This window comes from Nycticebus coucang, chromosome 6 (genome assembly GCF_027406575.1).
Source record: "Nycticebus coucang isolate mNycCou1 chromosome 6, mNycCou1.pri, whole genome shotgun sequence".
NCBI lineage: Eukaryota > Metazoa > Chordata > Mammalia > Primates > Lorisidae > Nycticebus > Nycticebus coucang.
Genome location: NC_069785.1, coordinates 53,633,536 through 53,651,136, shown reverse-complemented (window position 1 = coordinate 53,651,136; position 17,601 = coordinate 53,633,536). Strand labels below are relative to the sequence as shown.

Sequence of the window (17,601 nt, the reverse complement as noted above, 5' to 3'; positions counted from 1 at the left end):
TGCATTTGAGTTTTGTATCACTTTTCAGTGTTCTTTCCTGAAGCATCTTAAACAACAAGGAGAAGAAAAGATGATCTTATCTATATCTTTCTCTTAAATCTTAAAGTGAAACTCTTCCTGGCCTTTTACCCAGTAGCAGAGACGGAGTAATCTATTTTGCATAGTTGAGCCGGTGTAGGCTTACCTATCAGGTCCTTCTGTCATTTAAACATTTTGAGAGCAAGAGCCTTGCTGTGCAGCCCTCCACTGATATTATCATGCCGTGGAGAGCCCCATTCTGCCCTCTGGGGAGTCTTCCAAATGTGAAACGTAGAGCTACAATTCTCCATGTACATGGGGCCTGATTTGGGTCAGAGCCAGAGGAAAGCAGAGTTGGGAAACATCAGTAGCTATCCTCTGCTGAATGCCTGCTGTGTGCCAGGTATTGCATTTATCCTGTTTCATCTTGATCTTATTTAATTTGACTTTCACAGTCAGCCTAGGAGACAGGTGTAATTAATCTTTTTACAGATGAGAAGATGGATGAGAGGTAAGGATATTTTCCAAGTATGCTTATTCGTTAAGACCAGCTTTAATTAACACAGTGATCAAGTATTTGCTTTCTTCTAGATATTACTTCTGACATCCACCCTTATTTTTATTTTGGTTGCTGAAGAGGGAAGGTCTTTTCTGTCTATTTTTTATGCGTCATCCTTATTAGGCTGGGGTGATGATACCTAATAATATATGATATTTCCTATTGCCGCTTCCTGTGCAATTTCTCTGCAATCCATAGCCCTCTGTGGTCTCATTTGATTTGCTTATAGCTCCTAAACATCTGCTTACTGCAGTTCTCTACCTTTAAACAAATACTTTCCAATCCCTATTTTATCTTATAAAGATCCAGTTACTTATAATTCTTTTCCATTAAAGTATAAATCAGATGTTTCATTACTTTTATGAATACTTTTGATTTTAAGATGTTAAGTTCAACCATAATGAATTGAGAACTAGAACTGATAGTGACAAATTGTGCATTACAGGGGTTTTCAACCTTAGCACTACTGATATTGTGGACAAGATAATTCTATGTTGTGGGGGCTGTAAAATATTTAGCAACATCTACCCTCTAGATGCCTATAGCACTCCCCCAGCCCCATCCAGACATTGCCAAGTGTTCCCTTGTTGACAAACTCACCCCTGGTTGAGAACCACTGGTTTATTACATATGTATCTCATTATTTTGGGCCCTAAACTGATTGAAATTCACTTGATGAGATTGTTAAAGACTCCTCCACTAATTAGATAGAACCAGTGAATATGGTAATACTTATCACAATAGTGAAGAGATATTCTTGCTTTAATTAATATCTGCAGATATTAATGTGTTTATCATTGTAAATGAGATTATAGGTAGAAGTTCACAAGGCAGAAAAGTTTTCTTTCTTCCTCTGACTTAACAGAAAGAAGTTGAGTTAAGTTTTTAATATTAATTGCCCAGATCATGTATAACATACTTAAGTTGTTGTTTAAAGGGTTGGTGATGAGATATTGGACGCTTTGAGACCCAAGGCGGTGCACCTAGAAATTAAGAGTCAGTCCAGGCAAATAGTTGACCTTAATATTCCACATCTGAGGGGAGTCCAGCATAGCTCTTCAGACTTGCTGAGAGGAGTAGGAATTCGCAGGGAAGCCTATCTGACAAGGCAGCTCCTCAGCTACCCGGCTGAGAGTCCACAGAAGAGTTCAGTCCGTTGGTGGGAAAATTGCTAAGAGCCAGTAGTAATCGAGGTATAAAGAGGTTCCCAGAACAGAGGCTCTGATGATGGGTGAAGATGGAGACCTAGTTGCCAGCTCGGGGTTGTAAACTGGAAGCTAGTTCTCTGAAGTGGTGCTCAAGGGCTTGCAGCAGGATACGTCTCCAGACAGGGGAATAGATTGTGTTCCTCAAATTTGCCTGGGCAGGAGAAGAATGTCCTGGGGAAGACTAAAAATAAAGGGTCCCAGCTGACTTCAGAGCTTTGGGATCAGAATATCCAGAAAAGGAGTCCAGGAATTTCTATTTTTAACAAGCATGGCCTCTTTACTTGTTCCCAAAGCACTGTCCCTCCTTGGAGTCTTTGCCACTTGAGGTTCTGTCCATCTGGAACACTCTTTTTCTGATAGTTATATGCAGGGCTGGCTCTGTGGGTGTGTCATCTGTGGCCTTCATGTTTAGAAGGGCCTCACACTTGGTTTAATGCTCTGATGTCACATATTGAAATGTTTGTGAACAAGACTCACATTTTCATTTTTCATCAGGCCCTGGGCAAATGATGTCACTGGTCCTCGCCAAGTGACTTTTTTCTTCACTGCGTATAGAGACTCTTCTGTGAGGCCTTTCCTGAACACTCTGTGTCAAAGTGCAGCCCCTCACCCCCAGCACGCTTCCCCCAACACCCCGCCTTGTTTTTCTAATAGTATTTATCATACGTCTAATTTTTCTTTTTTCTCCTCCAGTGCTACCCTTTTGCTGGTCTATTAGTAAGTAAATAAAAACCCATGCCCTCATGGAGCTTATATTTTGTTAGTGGAGATGGTAAATAAAAAAGTAAAGTATGCTTTGAGTCAGATATTGATACACAAAATGAAAAAAAAAATCATGCAGAGGAAGGAGATAGCAAGGACTGGTGGAGGTGGCTATGGTTTAAACTGGTGTGGCCAGGGAAGGCCTCACTGAGGAGAGAAGAGAGGGAGCTGTGCAGATAACTGGTGAAGAACCTTCTGGGCAGGGAAGAACAGCCGGTGGTGCAAAGGCCTGAGGTGGGAGCATAATTGACACTTTACAGGAATAGTGTAGCTGGTGCTTGGAATGCAGTGGGCTATCGTTGGACCAGATCACTCAGGGACTTGAAGGCTATTTTAAGACCTTTGGCTTTTTCTCTGAATTGGGACACATTTGAGCAGAAGAGTGACATAAGCTGACTTGTGCATGACAAGCATCACTTTGCTGCTTTGAGAATAGGCTATGGGAATAACCAGTGCCAAGCAGGATGATCGGATAGAACAGGGGCTTTTGCAGTAATGTGGCTTGGACCAAAGCAGTTGAGAAGGAGGGCGATGGTAAGGAGAGGCCAGGTCTGGATGATTTGCTGATGCGCTATAAATGTTCTGCTGATTTGTTTCCTGTTTAGTCCTAGGGATGGGCCCAGGGATCCAGGAGGCTGCTCTACAGGAAAAAAGAATGTGGCATTTCAAGAACCTGGCCAGGTCTGATACCTGATGGATCCCAGTTCTGCCAGTGACTTAGAAAGGATCACTATGACTTTTTCTTCCTTCCATCACTTTTTTAGCCATTAATTGTCAGTAATAACAAGCATCCATTATTTTCTTAACCTACTTTTATAGAGCCTGGTTTGTTTGAGGCCCTGTGCTAGATGCTAGGACTACAGGATAGTACATGTGGTTTTCTTTTATTTATGGTAACTTGATCAGCCGCTGCTTTCCACTAACCTGTAGCTACTTGAGAACCTGGGAACTTGCCTGATCCATCTTTGTATCTTCTGTGCCCACAGCCTGAAGCCTGGCAGATTGTGAGCTCTCTTCATACAGGCGGACTTAATCTGTAAGAAAGCCTGCCTGGTAGGAAATACAGTAGAACCTCCACATCTGACCACCTCCCTATAGTGACACCTCCTTCAGTTTACTTACTTTTCATAGAGCAGACATGCACCACATGCATGTATCAGTACCGGAGGCCTAGTTCCTTATGTTGACCACCTCTGTGTGTTGACAGTTTGTTACAGTCCTTTGAGGGCGGTCAACTTACAGAAGTTCTATTGTAGTAGGCCCTGAAGTTGAACAGGCCCTGGAAGATGGGGCCCTGGGCAGGTGGGTCTGGGAGAAGCAGAGACCTGAGTTGAAGAGGTGCAGCCTGCTGAAGACTAAAACTGCAAGATTGGTTTGAGGCTAGTTCTCCAACCTTCAAAAGACAGCTGCTTTTACTGGTGTGTGTTTCCTCCCCTCACTAGCAGTGAGTCTTTACACTGAATTACATTTAGGTTTACTGCAGTAGGAGGTGTTTGAGGAAGTGGGTCTGGGAAACCGAAACTATTTGGGCTGAGTTGAGAAATTACTATATAAATACAGTTCAAACCTCAGATGTGAACTTGATTGGACTGGAGTTTCCCTGCTGTGTTTATCCCCACTGAGACACGCGGGCCCCTCCCTTGCCCTGTATTCCAGATTTAGCTATTGTGTTTTCAGTGATCCTCCTCGTTGGAGTCAAGCCTCTGGAGGAAAGTGACCAGTTCCAGGCTGCCACTGTCAACTTTTTGTTCAGAAATTCTGGAAAAGCCTCCAGAGAGCAGAATAGGAACTGAAACTTTTGGAGGCAGCCTGGTGGGACTTTCGTCTTCATAACCTTTTTCTCTGTCTCTTTGCTTCTCCCGGGCGGCTTGGCTGTCCTCTCACCTCTCCAGAGGCCACCTCACCTTCCAGTGCCCTCACTAAGTTCCTTTCCAGTTTTATTCCAGGGTTTTCTCTTCTCTTTCAATTAGCTGCTAAGCTGAGTTGTTGCTTAATGTTCTCCCTAACAAGTTACCTTGCTGAGAAAAGGTGAAATGATTGTCATGGTAAGTAGAATAAGCTATTGTGAGTTAGAAGCTTAAGGATATGTAAACCTTTAGTGTTTATAACTATAGCCCCTGCTGCTGGTGGAGGTTGTTGACCCTTAGAGCTGGTCAAAGGGCAGAGAACTGTAAATAGTGCCGCGGGAAGGGGGAGGTTATGGTGGAGTAGACTGGACTGATTTGGGGTTTTAGTAGATTTCTCATGTATTCTTTTTTTTTTTAAATAGTTTTATTGAGGTATAATGACAAAAGTTGGCCTTCTTAAGTGCATAATTTAATGACTGTTAGTAAAGAGAATTGAGACAGCTCTCCAATTGAGAATTGCATAATTCTCTCAAGTTTGGAAAGTTCCATCACCCTGGAAAGGAGCCTGTGTCCATCCCATTCCTCACACTCTCTGTTCTGCTCTTTAGTCCCAGGCAACCTCCCCTCTACTTTCTGATTTATGCATTTGTCTCTTCTGAGACAGCGTAGGGAAAGAAAAAAGCATTTCTCCCATGAGCACGTGGCCACAGTGGGGTATGATTGCTACCAACACCTAGAACATAATGGGTGACAGATGTGGGATGCATCTTGGGAGAATCATTTAATATTTAAATAGTAATATTTATTATTATTTTGTAAATAATAATCAAATAATTATTATTGTTGTATGTGTTTATGAAAATGTCTGCAAGCCACACAGTGCTGTGAAAATGTTAGTTATCTTGGAATTTTTTGGAAGGCCTTCTCTTTTTAAGGAATGGAGAGGAAGAAAAAGAAGTTTTGAATACTGTATTTACTAGGTGAACTGATGATGCCGGCCCAAGTGTCCTTTGGGAAAGTTCTTGGCCATACTCTGTGGCTGCTGTTGAGATACCTTGTAGGGTGGTGAATTCCCTCCGAAGTAAATTCACCTTTATAATGTGTATTTCCAGGGCAGTCATGTTCAGTAAGTTGTTTTTAAGTTATTGATGGCACTCACTCTACCTAACTTCACCATGATCGACCTTGTGTCCATCCGTTAGCTTTCACTTTTTTTATTCTGTTGTCTGTTTCTTAGTAACCAGCTAGTAAATTTCTCTTTCATTGAGTCATACTGTTCAGTCCTCATAAGGAAAGACTTTGAATGAAAGTGACGGATAAGGCTGCTGCTCCTACTCATCTGTCTCTAAGAAACAGGGTAATTCTGTATCACTTTGAAAAGCACACACTTTCTCGTCTCAGCATTAATAGGATCTCCGGAAATGTTGAATGGAGGCAGGTAGGAAAGCTGTAGAGTTTTCCAGCTCTTCCTCGGATTGGGTCATGACTTTCCTTAGTCTTAAGTGAGGGGAAATTCCCAGGACAGCAGACACATCTCTATTCAGATAGAAGCACGTGCATATAAAACATTCCAAAGCAAAGGGAAACAGCATTTCACCATCTGGGTCATCCATGGCTTCTTGTCTGTGCTGCAGCCCTTACCTCCGTAACTGGGCTTCTTGTGTCTGCTAATGCCTCTTTCTTGCTAATCCATTTTTCCGCACAGCTGCCGGAATGATCTTTAACTGTAATCAGATCATGTCACTCACTTCCTTCATCCTCCAGTGGCTTCTCATCACATTTAAAATAAATTCCAAATCCCCTTCTTTGGCATACAAGGCCCTGCCTGGCCTGATGTCTGCTTAGTACCCTCTGAACTTCATTCATGTTTTTGTTCCCCCTTGTTCTGGGGCATTTGCTGCTTTCTTTCTGGCTGTGATGCTTTTTTTTTTTCTTTTCTAGCTCTTTGTATGTCTGGTTTCACGCCATAACTTAAAGAGAAGTAACAGAGTTTAGACCCTATGCAGTTGGCCCAAGCCATTGCTTGGAAAAAAGAACACGTTAAGATCAAACTTAATAACTTTTTTTTTTTTTTTTGTAGAGACAGAGTTTCACTTTATTGGCCACGGTAGAGTGCCATGGTGACACACAGCTCACAGCAACCTCCAACTCCTGGGCTTAGGCGATTCTCTTGTCTTCCGAGTAGCTGGGACTACAGGCGCCCACCATAATGCCCGGCTATTTTTATTGTTGCAGTTTGGCCGGGGCTGGGTTTGAACCTGCCACCCTCAGTATATGGGGCCGGTGCCCTACCCACTGAGCCACAGGCGCCTCCCTCAAACTTAATAACTTTTTTTTTAATTTATTTATTAATTTTTTTTTTTGTAGAGACAGAGTCTTACTTTATGGCCCTTGGTAGAGTGCCATGGCCTCACACAGCTCACAGCAACCTCCAACTCCTGGGCTTAAGTGATTCTCTTGCCTCAGCCTCCCGAGTAGCTGGAACTACAGGCGCACGCCACAACGCCCGGCTATTTTTTGGTTGCAGTTTGGCCGGGGCCGGGTTTGAACCCACCACCCTCGGTATATGGGGCCGGCGCCCTACCAACTGAGCCACAGGCGCCGCCCAAACTTAATAACTTCTTAACAAAACCTTTCAAAGCCTTTTTTCACACTGTAGGGCAGTGACAACATACTATATTATTTATCTGGGTTTATTTATGTGAAATGTTCCTTATATATTCTTACCTTAGGAGAAAACAAAACACTTTTTTTTTTTTGAGACAGAGTCTTACTATGTTGCCCAGGCTAGAGTACAAGGAGGTCATCATAGCTCACAGCAACCTCAAATTCCTGAGCTCTAGTGATCCTCCTGCCTCAGTCTCCCGAGTAGCTGAGGCTACCGGTGCATGCCACAACACTCACCTAGTTTTTCTATTTTTTGTAGAAACGGAGTTTCACTCTTGCTCAGGCTGGTCTTGAACTCCTAAGCTCAATTAGTCCTCCCGCCTCAGCATCCCAAAGTGTTGGGATTACAAACATGAGCCAAAGCCCCTGGCCAAGGAAAAAAATTATTTATTTATTTATTTATTGGCAGAGTCTCACTCTGTTGCCCTGGGTAGAGTGCGGTGGAGTCAGAGCTCACAGCAACCTCAAACTCTTGAGCTCAAGTGATTCTCTTGCCTCAGCCTCCCAAGTAATTGGGACTATAGGCATGTGCCACAAAGCCTGGATAGTTTTTTCATTTTTAGTAGAAACAGGGTTTTGTTCCTGCTCAGACTGGTCTTGAACTCCTGAGCTCAAGCAGTCCACCTGCCTCCGCCTCTCAGAGTGCTGGGATTACAGGCGTGAGCCCCTGTGCCCTACCTAAGAAAAAAATTTTAGTAAGAGAAAATTCCTACCTCCTTCCTTCTCATTTGCTGAATACATGTAGGGATCTGCCCTGACTCGTTGCTTTCTTATGTTTAAACAAACTTAATGATAACAGTTGCAAACATTTTGAGTACTTCTTGTGTGCCATATGGTGTTCTCAATACTTGACATGAATTTTGCCTGGCAGAAGGTCAAGGGAAGAAAGAGAAAAAAAATTTTAAGGCTAGGCTTGGTGCCCATAGCTCAGTGAGTAAGGGCACCAGGCACATACACGGAGGGTGGCGGGTTCGAGCCTGGCCCGGGCCTGCTAAACAATAGTGACAACTGCCGCAAAAAAATAACTGGGCATGGTGGCGGGGGCCTGTAGTCCCAGCTACTTGGGAGGCTGAGGCAGGAGAATCGCTTAAGCCCAAGAGTTTGAGGTTGCTGTGAGCTGTGCCACTACGGCACTCTACTAAGGATGACAAAGTGAGACTCTGTCTCAAAAATAAAAAAAAAATTTTTAGTAGAAAAAACAAAAGAATATTTTACATAGATTAATTAAACAATGATTATATGTTACGTGTATTCCCCTCGCATTACAGATAAGAAAACAGAGAATGATTAGAAAGTGGCAAAGCCAGGATGTGAACCCAGAAAGTTTGGCTGCAGAGCCTATGCTTCAAACTATTACCTTGTATTAAACTTATTTACTTGTTTTCACCTTCAGACTCAAATCTGCCCCTGTCCTTAGACTGGTTCCCGCCTTGATGCTAGCTATGTCTGGATGTCCCTGATGCCTTTGATGTGGACCACAGATCACAAGGGTTAATATATACCTGAAACATTTACTAATGATACTGAGATAAAGGTGCAGCTCCTGACTTTGGAAGCTTGTGGACTGGGTTAAAGGGCAGTTCTAGAGTGAATCACTGTGCAACAGTGTATACAAGAGCTAGGGGAGCCCTGCCCTTCACCGACCACACCCAGCCCCTGACTCAGTCACCTTGTCTTTGTTCAGTATCTTTGGCCCCTTGCCTGGCCTCGGTGGCCTGTCTTGCTCTGCATTCAGTGTCCCAGTGGGATACAGACAGCACGCTCAGACGGTGTGGCCAGAGTTTAATGAAAGGACATTTATAGAAGGTGAGCAGGGATAAGGGAACCAACTTGGGATGGTGGAATTCCCAGAGATGAGCAGTGGCAGGGCAATTACCCCTAGGCCTGAAGGGTCAAGGGAAGACTGCCCAGATACGGAGGCTTGGACAGGGTGCCCTGGCATGACCTCTGGCCAGAGGAGTGCAGCCACCATCAGCGTGAGGTCCTTCTGCTGCAGTTAGAATACCAAGTATAATTGTGAGGACAAGGGGCCTGGAGTGATGCAATTCTTAAAAGGTCAGCCTCCTAAGATTTATAATAGGCTCAATAAAAGTGGGGAGTGGATTGGGAGGTGAAGGGAGGTTTAAAAGGTTTTAATGTGTCTTGGTTTTCTGCAACTAATGAAAAAAAAAGGAAAGGAGAATAGTAACATAACAGATAACTTATGGCCCATTTCTGGTTACTTCCCTGGGTTCCTCTTATATGCCTGTTCTTCTGACCTGTTATTAATTCTCTTATCTATATGTCCCAAGCTCTTAGAGTGTGTGAGGTCTTTGTCAGACCAGGGAGGCTATAGAAATAACCACAGTGCACTACTTTTGCTGTTCCCAGCCCTGCTTAGCAGTTCAGCTCCTAGCGTTCCCATCTGCTTCTGTCCTCCATCATTCCCAAGAAAGAATGACTATTAGCCGTTAGTTGCCCTCCCAAAAAGCATTTTAAAGGTCAGTGTATCAGCAAGGGCTCTTTCAGTTACAAGTGACAGGAAACCTAACTCAAATTGGCCCGAGCAAAAAACAAAAAGAAAAAAAAAATCCAAAATGGAGTTTATTTGCTCACGGAACAGAAAGGTCTGAGCATATTCTGGCGTCTGGCCCTGATCCAGAGGTGCCACATGCCCGTCTCTAAGGTAGCTTCATTATCAAGTTCCACACAGCATCTCCAGCCAGTCCCCTTCCAGTAGGAAAAAAATAGAGAACTTTGTCCCTGACAGACACAGCCAAAGTCTTGCATGTCTGGGTGGTTCCGAGATGGGACTGTGATCTGTCACAAAAGCCAGGGCTCTGTGATGCTGCAAAGGGCAGGACTGAGTCACTGCTCACCCTGGAGCCAGGCGAGTACTCGGTGCCGCTGGACGCCCGTGCACAAGACGGAGCTGGATGCTGCCTGGCAAGAACCGGGGTACTGCAGGCAGAATGGAATGTACCTGAACTTGCCTTGGGCAACATGTTCCAGCTGTTTAACCCTCTCAAGTCTAAACCCAGACTAGACCCAAAATAGTTGGGAGTTTCAGATTTTTTTTTTGTTTTTTGTTTTTTTTGTTTTTTTGTTTTTTTGTAGAGACAGAGTCTCACTTTATGGCCCTTGGTAGAGTGCCGTGACCTCACACAGCTCACAGCAACCTCCAATTCCTGGGCTTAAGCGATTCTCTTGCCTCAGCCTCCCGAGTAGCTGGGACTACAGGCGCCCGCCACAACACCCGGCTATTTTTTTTTTGCAGTTTGGCTGGGGCTGGGTTTGAACCTGCCACCCTCGGCATATGGGGCCGGCGCCCTGCTCACTGAGCCACAGGCGCCGCCCAGGGAGTTTCAGATTTTAATTTTGTCTCTAAAATGCACCTGCCCATGTTGATGTCCTGTTTCTCACCCTTGCCTTCTCCACCTAAACCAGAAGGTAGAACACAAGAGACCACCCCTCCTCTTTTCTTTTTTTTGAGTTTTTGGCAGGGGTTGGGTTTGAACCCCCCATCTCCGGCACATAGGGCCGGCGCCCTACTCCTTTGAGCCACAGGCGCTGCCCCAGCTCCTCTTTTCTTTAATGTACTATCTGTTAAGAGAAAAAAGAAAACTTTGTTGATACTGTTTGTGTGGATTTGGCTTATAATGAGAAAGCAAGAGAAACAGGGTCCACTTACATGAATTTTGGTTTTACATTTATAGAAATGTAATTTTTTTCACTCAGAACTAATTTGGCATTAAAGGCTCCCCACCATGGGGTTCCATTAATCATCCAGGCAGTGTATGGATTTTAGAATCAGACAGAAATCTCATTTCAAAGTTTTAAAGAGCCATACGCACTTGGCCAAATCAGTCATCTCTGGGGGCCTTGATTTCTTCACTAGACCATGGAGAGTAGTAAGTACCGTCCACCACCAGGCACTCCACTAACTACTTTCCTCTCTTTCTGTATACAAAGAATGCCCCCCCAAAATGTGTACACATTGTAAGAAAGGAAAAAAAGTATGTTTGTGATATTCAAAGTCACTTTTGACTTCTGTAATTATAAGAGCTTCTCACTGTAACTTGTATTAATCTTTTTTTATTGGTACATATCATTAAAATTTTAATATACTTTTTTCCTTTCTTAAAGTGTGTATGCATGTTTTTGGCACCCTCTGCATACACGTACGTGTGTGTGTGTGTGTGTGTACATACATATACAGTAGAACCTCTGTGAGTTGACCACCCAAGGGACTGTAGCAGACGGGTCAATGTACGGAGGTGGTCAACATAAAGAACTGGGCCGACTGTGCTGATACACGTGGTACATGGCTAGTAGGTGAAAATTAGGTCTTAAGGAGGTGTCAGTGTAGGGAGGTGGTCAACCATGGAGGTTCTGCTTAATCCTCTATGTGAGCTTATTGCACAGGGTGGCCATAAAGTTCGTGTGGGCCACCATGTATAAGCCCTCCTTTAAACCTTGCAACAACCCCGTGAAGGGTCGACGGCATCTGCTTTACACATGAGGAAGGCTCTATGAGGTAAGTAACAAGCTCATGGTCGTACGGTCTGTGTTGGTGGAGCCAGAATTTGAAGCGGGACTGTCAGATTCCAAAGCCTGTGTGTTTAGCTGTTGTATTAAACTGTCTTGATTACAGACTTTGCAGGAAAGAGTTGTGGTGAAAGCGAGATACATTCTACGGTGCATATAGAATGCCTGGCCTGGTGAGAGTTCCACGCTAGCAGAGTAGAGGAGTCTGTAGCTAGAGCGTAACAGGTGTGATGAGCTATGTAGGTATTTCTCCAACAAGCTCAGAACTGGCACAGTTTGCGTCCTGTCTGCACTTACTAGCGTGGTGGACTTACGCATGCTCTTTAACTCTCAAGTCTCCGTTTCCTCATGTGTAAAAAAGCGATGATTAATATCTAGGTTGCAGAACTGTGATGAAGGCTAAATAAGATAACGTATGTAAATTCTATTCCATCTCTCACCCTCACCTCCCTTCCCCATCTCAGTGGTTTGGGGGAGGCATCCACAAGCTATAATCGAGTTTGAGGTTTATAAAAACCTGTATTAAATTCTAGCTTCTTCATCTGCCAGTTGTATGATGACTCCATGGTATATAATCTCTCCGAGCTTTTCTTTTATTTGTCCGTGAGGCCTTTCTTAATGACTGCAAGCCTGCCTACCTCATTCTTCCATATTACTGGTACTTCGGTCTCTCCCACCTCCTGTATCTGTTATATAGTCAGCCATCCCCAGCCATGGGTTCTGCATCTGCAGATTCATCCACCCCAGGAAAATGTAGTTAGGGCCACAGTGGTTGTGTCTGAACATGTGCAGACTTTTTTCTTGACATTATCTCTATACGATACAATATAGCAACTATTTACACTGTGTTTACATTTTATCATGTAACTCCTCTAGAGGTGGTTTAAAGCATACAGGAGGATGAGCACAGATTATATGCAAATACTAGGCCTTTTTATATAAGGAATTTGAGCGTCCTTGGATTTTGGTATTCATGGGAGGTTCTGGAACCAATCCCCACAGATATCCAGGGACAACTGGATTCACCAGGCACAATTCTAGAGACGTGGGGAGCACCCCATAAGTAAAATAGCAATGATAATATATATATATAAATAAATATATATATATATTTTTTTTTTTAAGTCATAGAAATGTTAAGACAAAAATGGAATTTATTAAATAATCACTAAAAAGTTTACATTTTTTAACTTTGGGAATTTAAGGCCCCTGATGTTAAAAGCTGCCCTGTAGGGGAAATGATGTAGTAGGGGAAAATTAGTCTTTCCTTTTTAAACATTGGCAAATAGTATTTCCTGATGTCTCTTGAAACAATTAGGGATATCTTGGGAGGTGACCACCAAAAGAATCTCAAATCGAGAGAAAACATTGCATACATTTTTCTCTTGAACATTTGTAGTTCTGCGTTATATAATAAACTCTATGCCTGGATTTGCTTATATTAATCTTTTTCCTTTATTTTTTTTAATATTTTAGATGGAGCAAATTAAAAGGGCCAATAAACTGTTTACCAATGATTGTATATTTCTGAAGAAAACATTGAACATCCCTATTATATCAGAGAAGCCATTGTTGTTTAATGGACTTAACTCCATTGATTCTCCAGAAAATGAAACTGTTGATAGCAGTTTTCCTCATGAAGAGGACCCAGTGGTAGCTGGGGAAGACCTTCCACCTCGTAGTCCTCAGGAGTCTGAGGCTCAGCCTGTGCAGCCTGAGGAAGTATCAGCCAGAGATTTCCTACAGAGACTTGATTTGCAGATTAAGTTATCAACACAGGCAGCCAAGAAACTAAAAGAAGACAGCAGGTAAAAAATACTCAATTTAAATGTCAGAGGCTAAATAATTTTATTAAGATGTCTTTGCTGGGCCAAATCTTTCTCCTTTTTTTTTTTTTTCCCTTGAGGCAGAGTCTTGCTCTGTCACCCAATCTTGAGAGCAGTGCCTTGATCAGAGCTCAGAGCAGCCTCAAACTCCTGGGCTCAAGAGATCCTTCTCAGAGCTCACAGCAGCCTCAAACTCCTGGGCTCAAGAGATCCTTCTCAGAGTAGCTGGGACCACTGGCACCTGCCACCATGCTCAGTTAATTTTTCTATTTTTTAGTAGAGATGGGGTCTCACTCTAGTTTAGGCTGGTTTTGAACTCCTGACCCCAAGCAGTCCTCCCACCTCAGCCCAAATCTTCTTTACTTTCTTTTTTTCTGCTTTATAGTGTATAGTTTAATTCTAGAAAGCCACTTTTAATATATAAAATCTAATGGAGCTGCAGCCTGCTGTACAAGACTTTATCTGTTACAGAGCTCTTGTCTCTGTTATTTATTACAAAAAATTTGCTTCTATGCTTTAATAGCATCACTGTCCAGCTAGCAATTCTGGATAGCAGCCAAATGAACGTATCTCATTGACACCTTCAAGGGAAGTCGTGCCCTAGAAAATACTTGCACAATACTGAGCCTTATAAAATTTGTCAGACTTTATTTGTTATTTGTTACTGGTTATTCCCTACATAAGATCTCACGTGAGCTTTTGGTTTTTCAATTTGGTATTAGGGCAAACCTTTCTCTCTCCTAAAAATTGGTTTCTTTCTCTTATGATTTCAAAAAGGCATAACTGAGCCAGGTACAGTGGCTCAGGCCTGTAATCTTAGCACTCTGGAAGGTCGAGATGGGTGGATTGCTTGAGCTCAAAGAGTTTCAGACCAACCTAAGCAAGAGTGAGACCCCATCTCTAAAAATAGCCGGGTGTTGTGGTAGGCGCCTGTAATCCCAGATACTTGGGAGGCTGAGGCAAGCAGATCACTTGAGCCCAAGAGTTTGAGGTTTCTGTGAGCTGTGACCCCATGGCACTCTACCGAGAGCAACAAAGTGAGACTCTGTCTGAAAAAATAAAAGAAAAAAGAAGGCACAATTGACTGTGTTTTTCCTTTTTCGTGTTGGCTACTGAGAAGCTTGAAACTAAAATTGACACCCAGGTTCAATTTTGTTTTATAATATTTTTTGTGTTTAATATATTGTTTTCCTTCTCCTTTCCTTAGTCCAGATTATTTCTATTTCATTCATCTTGTTATATGTATGGTCTTTGTTGTAGGTACCTCAAATCCTTTTGAGAAAGAGGTGGAATATAAGAAGCACAAACAAATATAAATATGAGTATAATGTAGTATAAATTTAATATACTTAAATATATCAACAATACAAATAAATTAGATGTAAAAAAACAAATACCAGGCTTGGCGCCTGTAGCTCAGCAGCTAGGGCACCAGCCACATACACCAGGAGCTGGCGGATTTGAATCCAGTCCGGGCCTGCCAAATAACAATGACAACTGTAACCAAAAATAGCCAGGCGTCGTGGCGGGCATGTGTAGTCCCAGCTACCTGGGAGGCTGAGGCAAGAGAATTGCTTAAGCCTAAGAGTTTGAGGTTGCTGTGAACTGTGACGCTACGGCACTCTACCGAGGGCAAAAAAGTGAGAATATCTCAAAAAATAGCATTATCAATAACTGAGACACCAATGAAATGGAGACAGTCAGGGACACCTGAGTGTATGAAACACCAAGCCTTAATAAGTTTCGATGTTTCATACAACTATGCACATATTCTAAGTTGATACATTCCTGCCCTTCTTTGGCAAGTGTATATTAAGTTGTATAATATGTATACGTGCTCATTTTCTGAATGTAATTTTGAAAAGTCATTTATGCTCTATGTCTTTTTTTTTTTTTTCCCCAGAGATGAAGAAAATCCCTATGCAACTTCCCCGTATCACAGTTAGGTGATTTGGGAGCAGAACTCAAACCTGGATGAAGACATGGTTGGACCAGAAAGGATCCAAGCACTGAATACTTAAAAGCATCCCGTTTGGATTCCCATAGTGTACATCTTGAAATCATAATTTACCTACTGCAATTGCACTGAAGTAATTCGTTTCCTCTGGCTTTCTATAAATTTAAGTCTTTACTACGGCATGATAGCAAAATTATATCCTAAAGCTCATCACTTTTGTAGGTGATGGTAGTTTTTAGACTAGCTTTTATAAATACTGGTTGACATAAAGCATCAAAGACTTTATATATTTAAGCTAAAAACAATGTTTATCTCCTTATGAAATCCTAATTATGTGAAAAACACGGTTGCTGCTTAAGTGATGCTGAATTTGCTATGTGTTTATAACTTAAGTGCTATAAATATATATTTCGATATATATTACATATTCTGTATTAATACAAAGAACCAAATTTTGTCTGCTATTTTGTAAAAATAAAAACTACAAAGTTCTGAATGGAGAAAATAAAGTATGTTTTCAAAGTTGAGTCTTTGTTTTTTTCCAAAAAATGGGAAAATAAAATTGATTTTTAAATATTTTTTTTAAAAATTAGGTTATGTATTTTAAATTTTGACAGCTTCTCCAACACCATAATGATTTTATAACTGCAATTTTGAAAAAAGTTTTTTTTTTTTTTTTTTTTTTGTAGAGACAGAGTCTCACTTTATGGCCCTCAGTAGAGTGCTGTGGCCTCACACAGCTCACAGCAACCTCCAACTCCTGGGCTTAAGCAATTCTCTTGCCTCAGCCTCCCAAGTAGCTGGGACTACAGGCACCCGCCACAACGCCCGGCTATTTTTTGGTTTTGCAGTTTGGCCGGGGCTAGGTTTGAACCCGCCACCCTCGGTATATGGGGCCGGTGCCCCACCGACTGAGCCACAGGCGCCGCCCATTTTGAAAAAAGTTTTAATAATCTAAAAGGGAATCATCAACAGACCAATCCCGGCTAGAAAAAAATTTTTTCTTTTTTAAAGCAGATCAATTACATTTGATTTGCTTTTAGATTATTAAGTCTTGGCATTTTAATTGACCGAATGTATCTCAGCTACAGTGAAAAGATGGAATTATAATCAAAAGAACAAATAGTACCATAACCTGACACAGTGCTGCATTCTAATTCTAGTTGAAATTTTATTGCTAAGTAATTTTATAGAGTGTTTTGTAGTCACTGTACTCATTTCAATTGAGAGTTATGCTTTTATTCACATAATTCGTCGTACCTTCATCATTTGTATAGGTTACAGCACTAAACTTTAAGTGATATATCTTCTATAATTAAATATTTATGTGCTCTTGATTTCTATTCAACTACTAAGATAAATAAATCTTTAGACTTCCACAACAATTCCTCATTTTACCCACCCCTTCCCAACATACCAAGAAGAGTCTGCGACCTGTGGGACAGAAAGGACTCTTGTTTTCCTTTTTTTTTTTAATTTTTTTAGAGACAGGGTCTCACTGTGAGCCCAGATGGGATTTGAACTCCTCCTGGGCTCAAGTGATCCTCCCACGTAAGCCCACCAAAGAGCTGGGATTACAGGTGTGTAGGGCCGTGCCTTGCTTCCCTCTTTTGGTTCTTTTTTTCTCTTTTCTTACTCTTTTCTCTTCCCTCTTTTCTTCCTCCCTGTCTTGCTTTCCTGGAACTTCCATTAAGCAAGAAACAAGTACCCTTAGGTGTTCATATAGCAGAGCTTGTGGAACCAGAATTGCACATAACCAACCCCTAAGACTCACCACCAGTGTATCAGTGGGAAGCAGTAGCTTCCTGTCTTTGTCTTGCTGATTTTCTTGTTCATTAATAACATACATAATCCCTGTCTTTTTCTATCTCCTGTTATTATAGAATCTTTGCAAGAGGGTGCTCTCTTGATCATGCTTTTTTTTTTTTAAATTGAGACAGAGTGTTGCTTTATCACCCTCGGTAGAGTGCTGTGGTGTCATAGCTCATAGTAACCTCAAACTCTTGGGTTCAAGTGATTCTCTTACCTCAGTCTCCCTAGTAGCTGGGACTACAGGCACCTGCCACAGTGCCCAGCTATTTTTTGTGTTTGTTTAGCAGACCCGGGTGGGGTTCGAATCCACCAGCCCTGGAGCATGTGGCCGTCACCCTAACCACTGAGCTACGGGCGCCCTTGATCATGCTTTTCTGTTGTCTCGTATCAACTATTACCTGAACTGTGGGGAGCTAGT

The 17,601-nt window shown here is 42.2% G+C and overlaps 1 protein-coding gene across 4 annotated transcripts in view; it reads left to right on the top strand.

Moving 5' to 3' along the window:
- The window catches only part of LYSMD2 (LysM domain containing 2), a 41,227-nt gene extending 25,334 nt beyond the window's left edge, over positions 1 to 15,893 (top strand). For 2 of the 4 annotated variants that reach the window (XM_053593132.1, XM_053593131.1), the window contains 2 exons: positions 13,065 to 13,396; positions 15,318 to 15,893. In XM_053593132.1, coding sequence (XP_053449107.1) covers positions 13,065 to 13,396; positions 15,318 to 15,360 — 375 coding nt within the window. In that variant the 3' untranslated portion in view covers positions 15,361 to 15,893. The other 2 variants (XM_053593135.1, XM_053593133.1) reach the window with 2 other exon arrangements.
- The last annotated feature ends 1,708 nt before the right edge of the window (positions 15,894 to 17,601 follow it).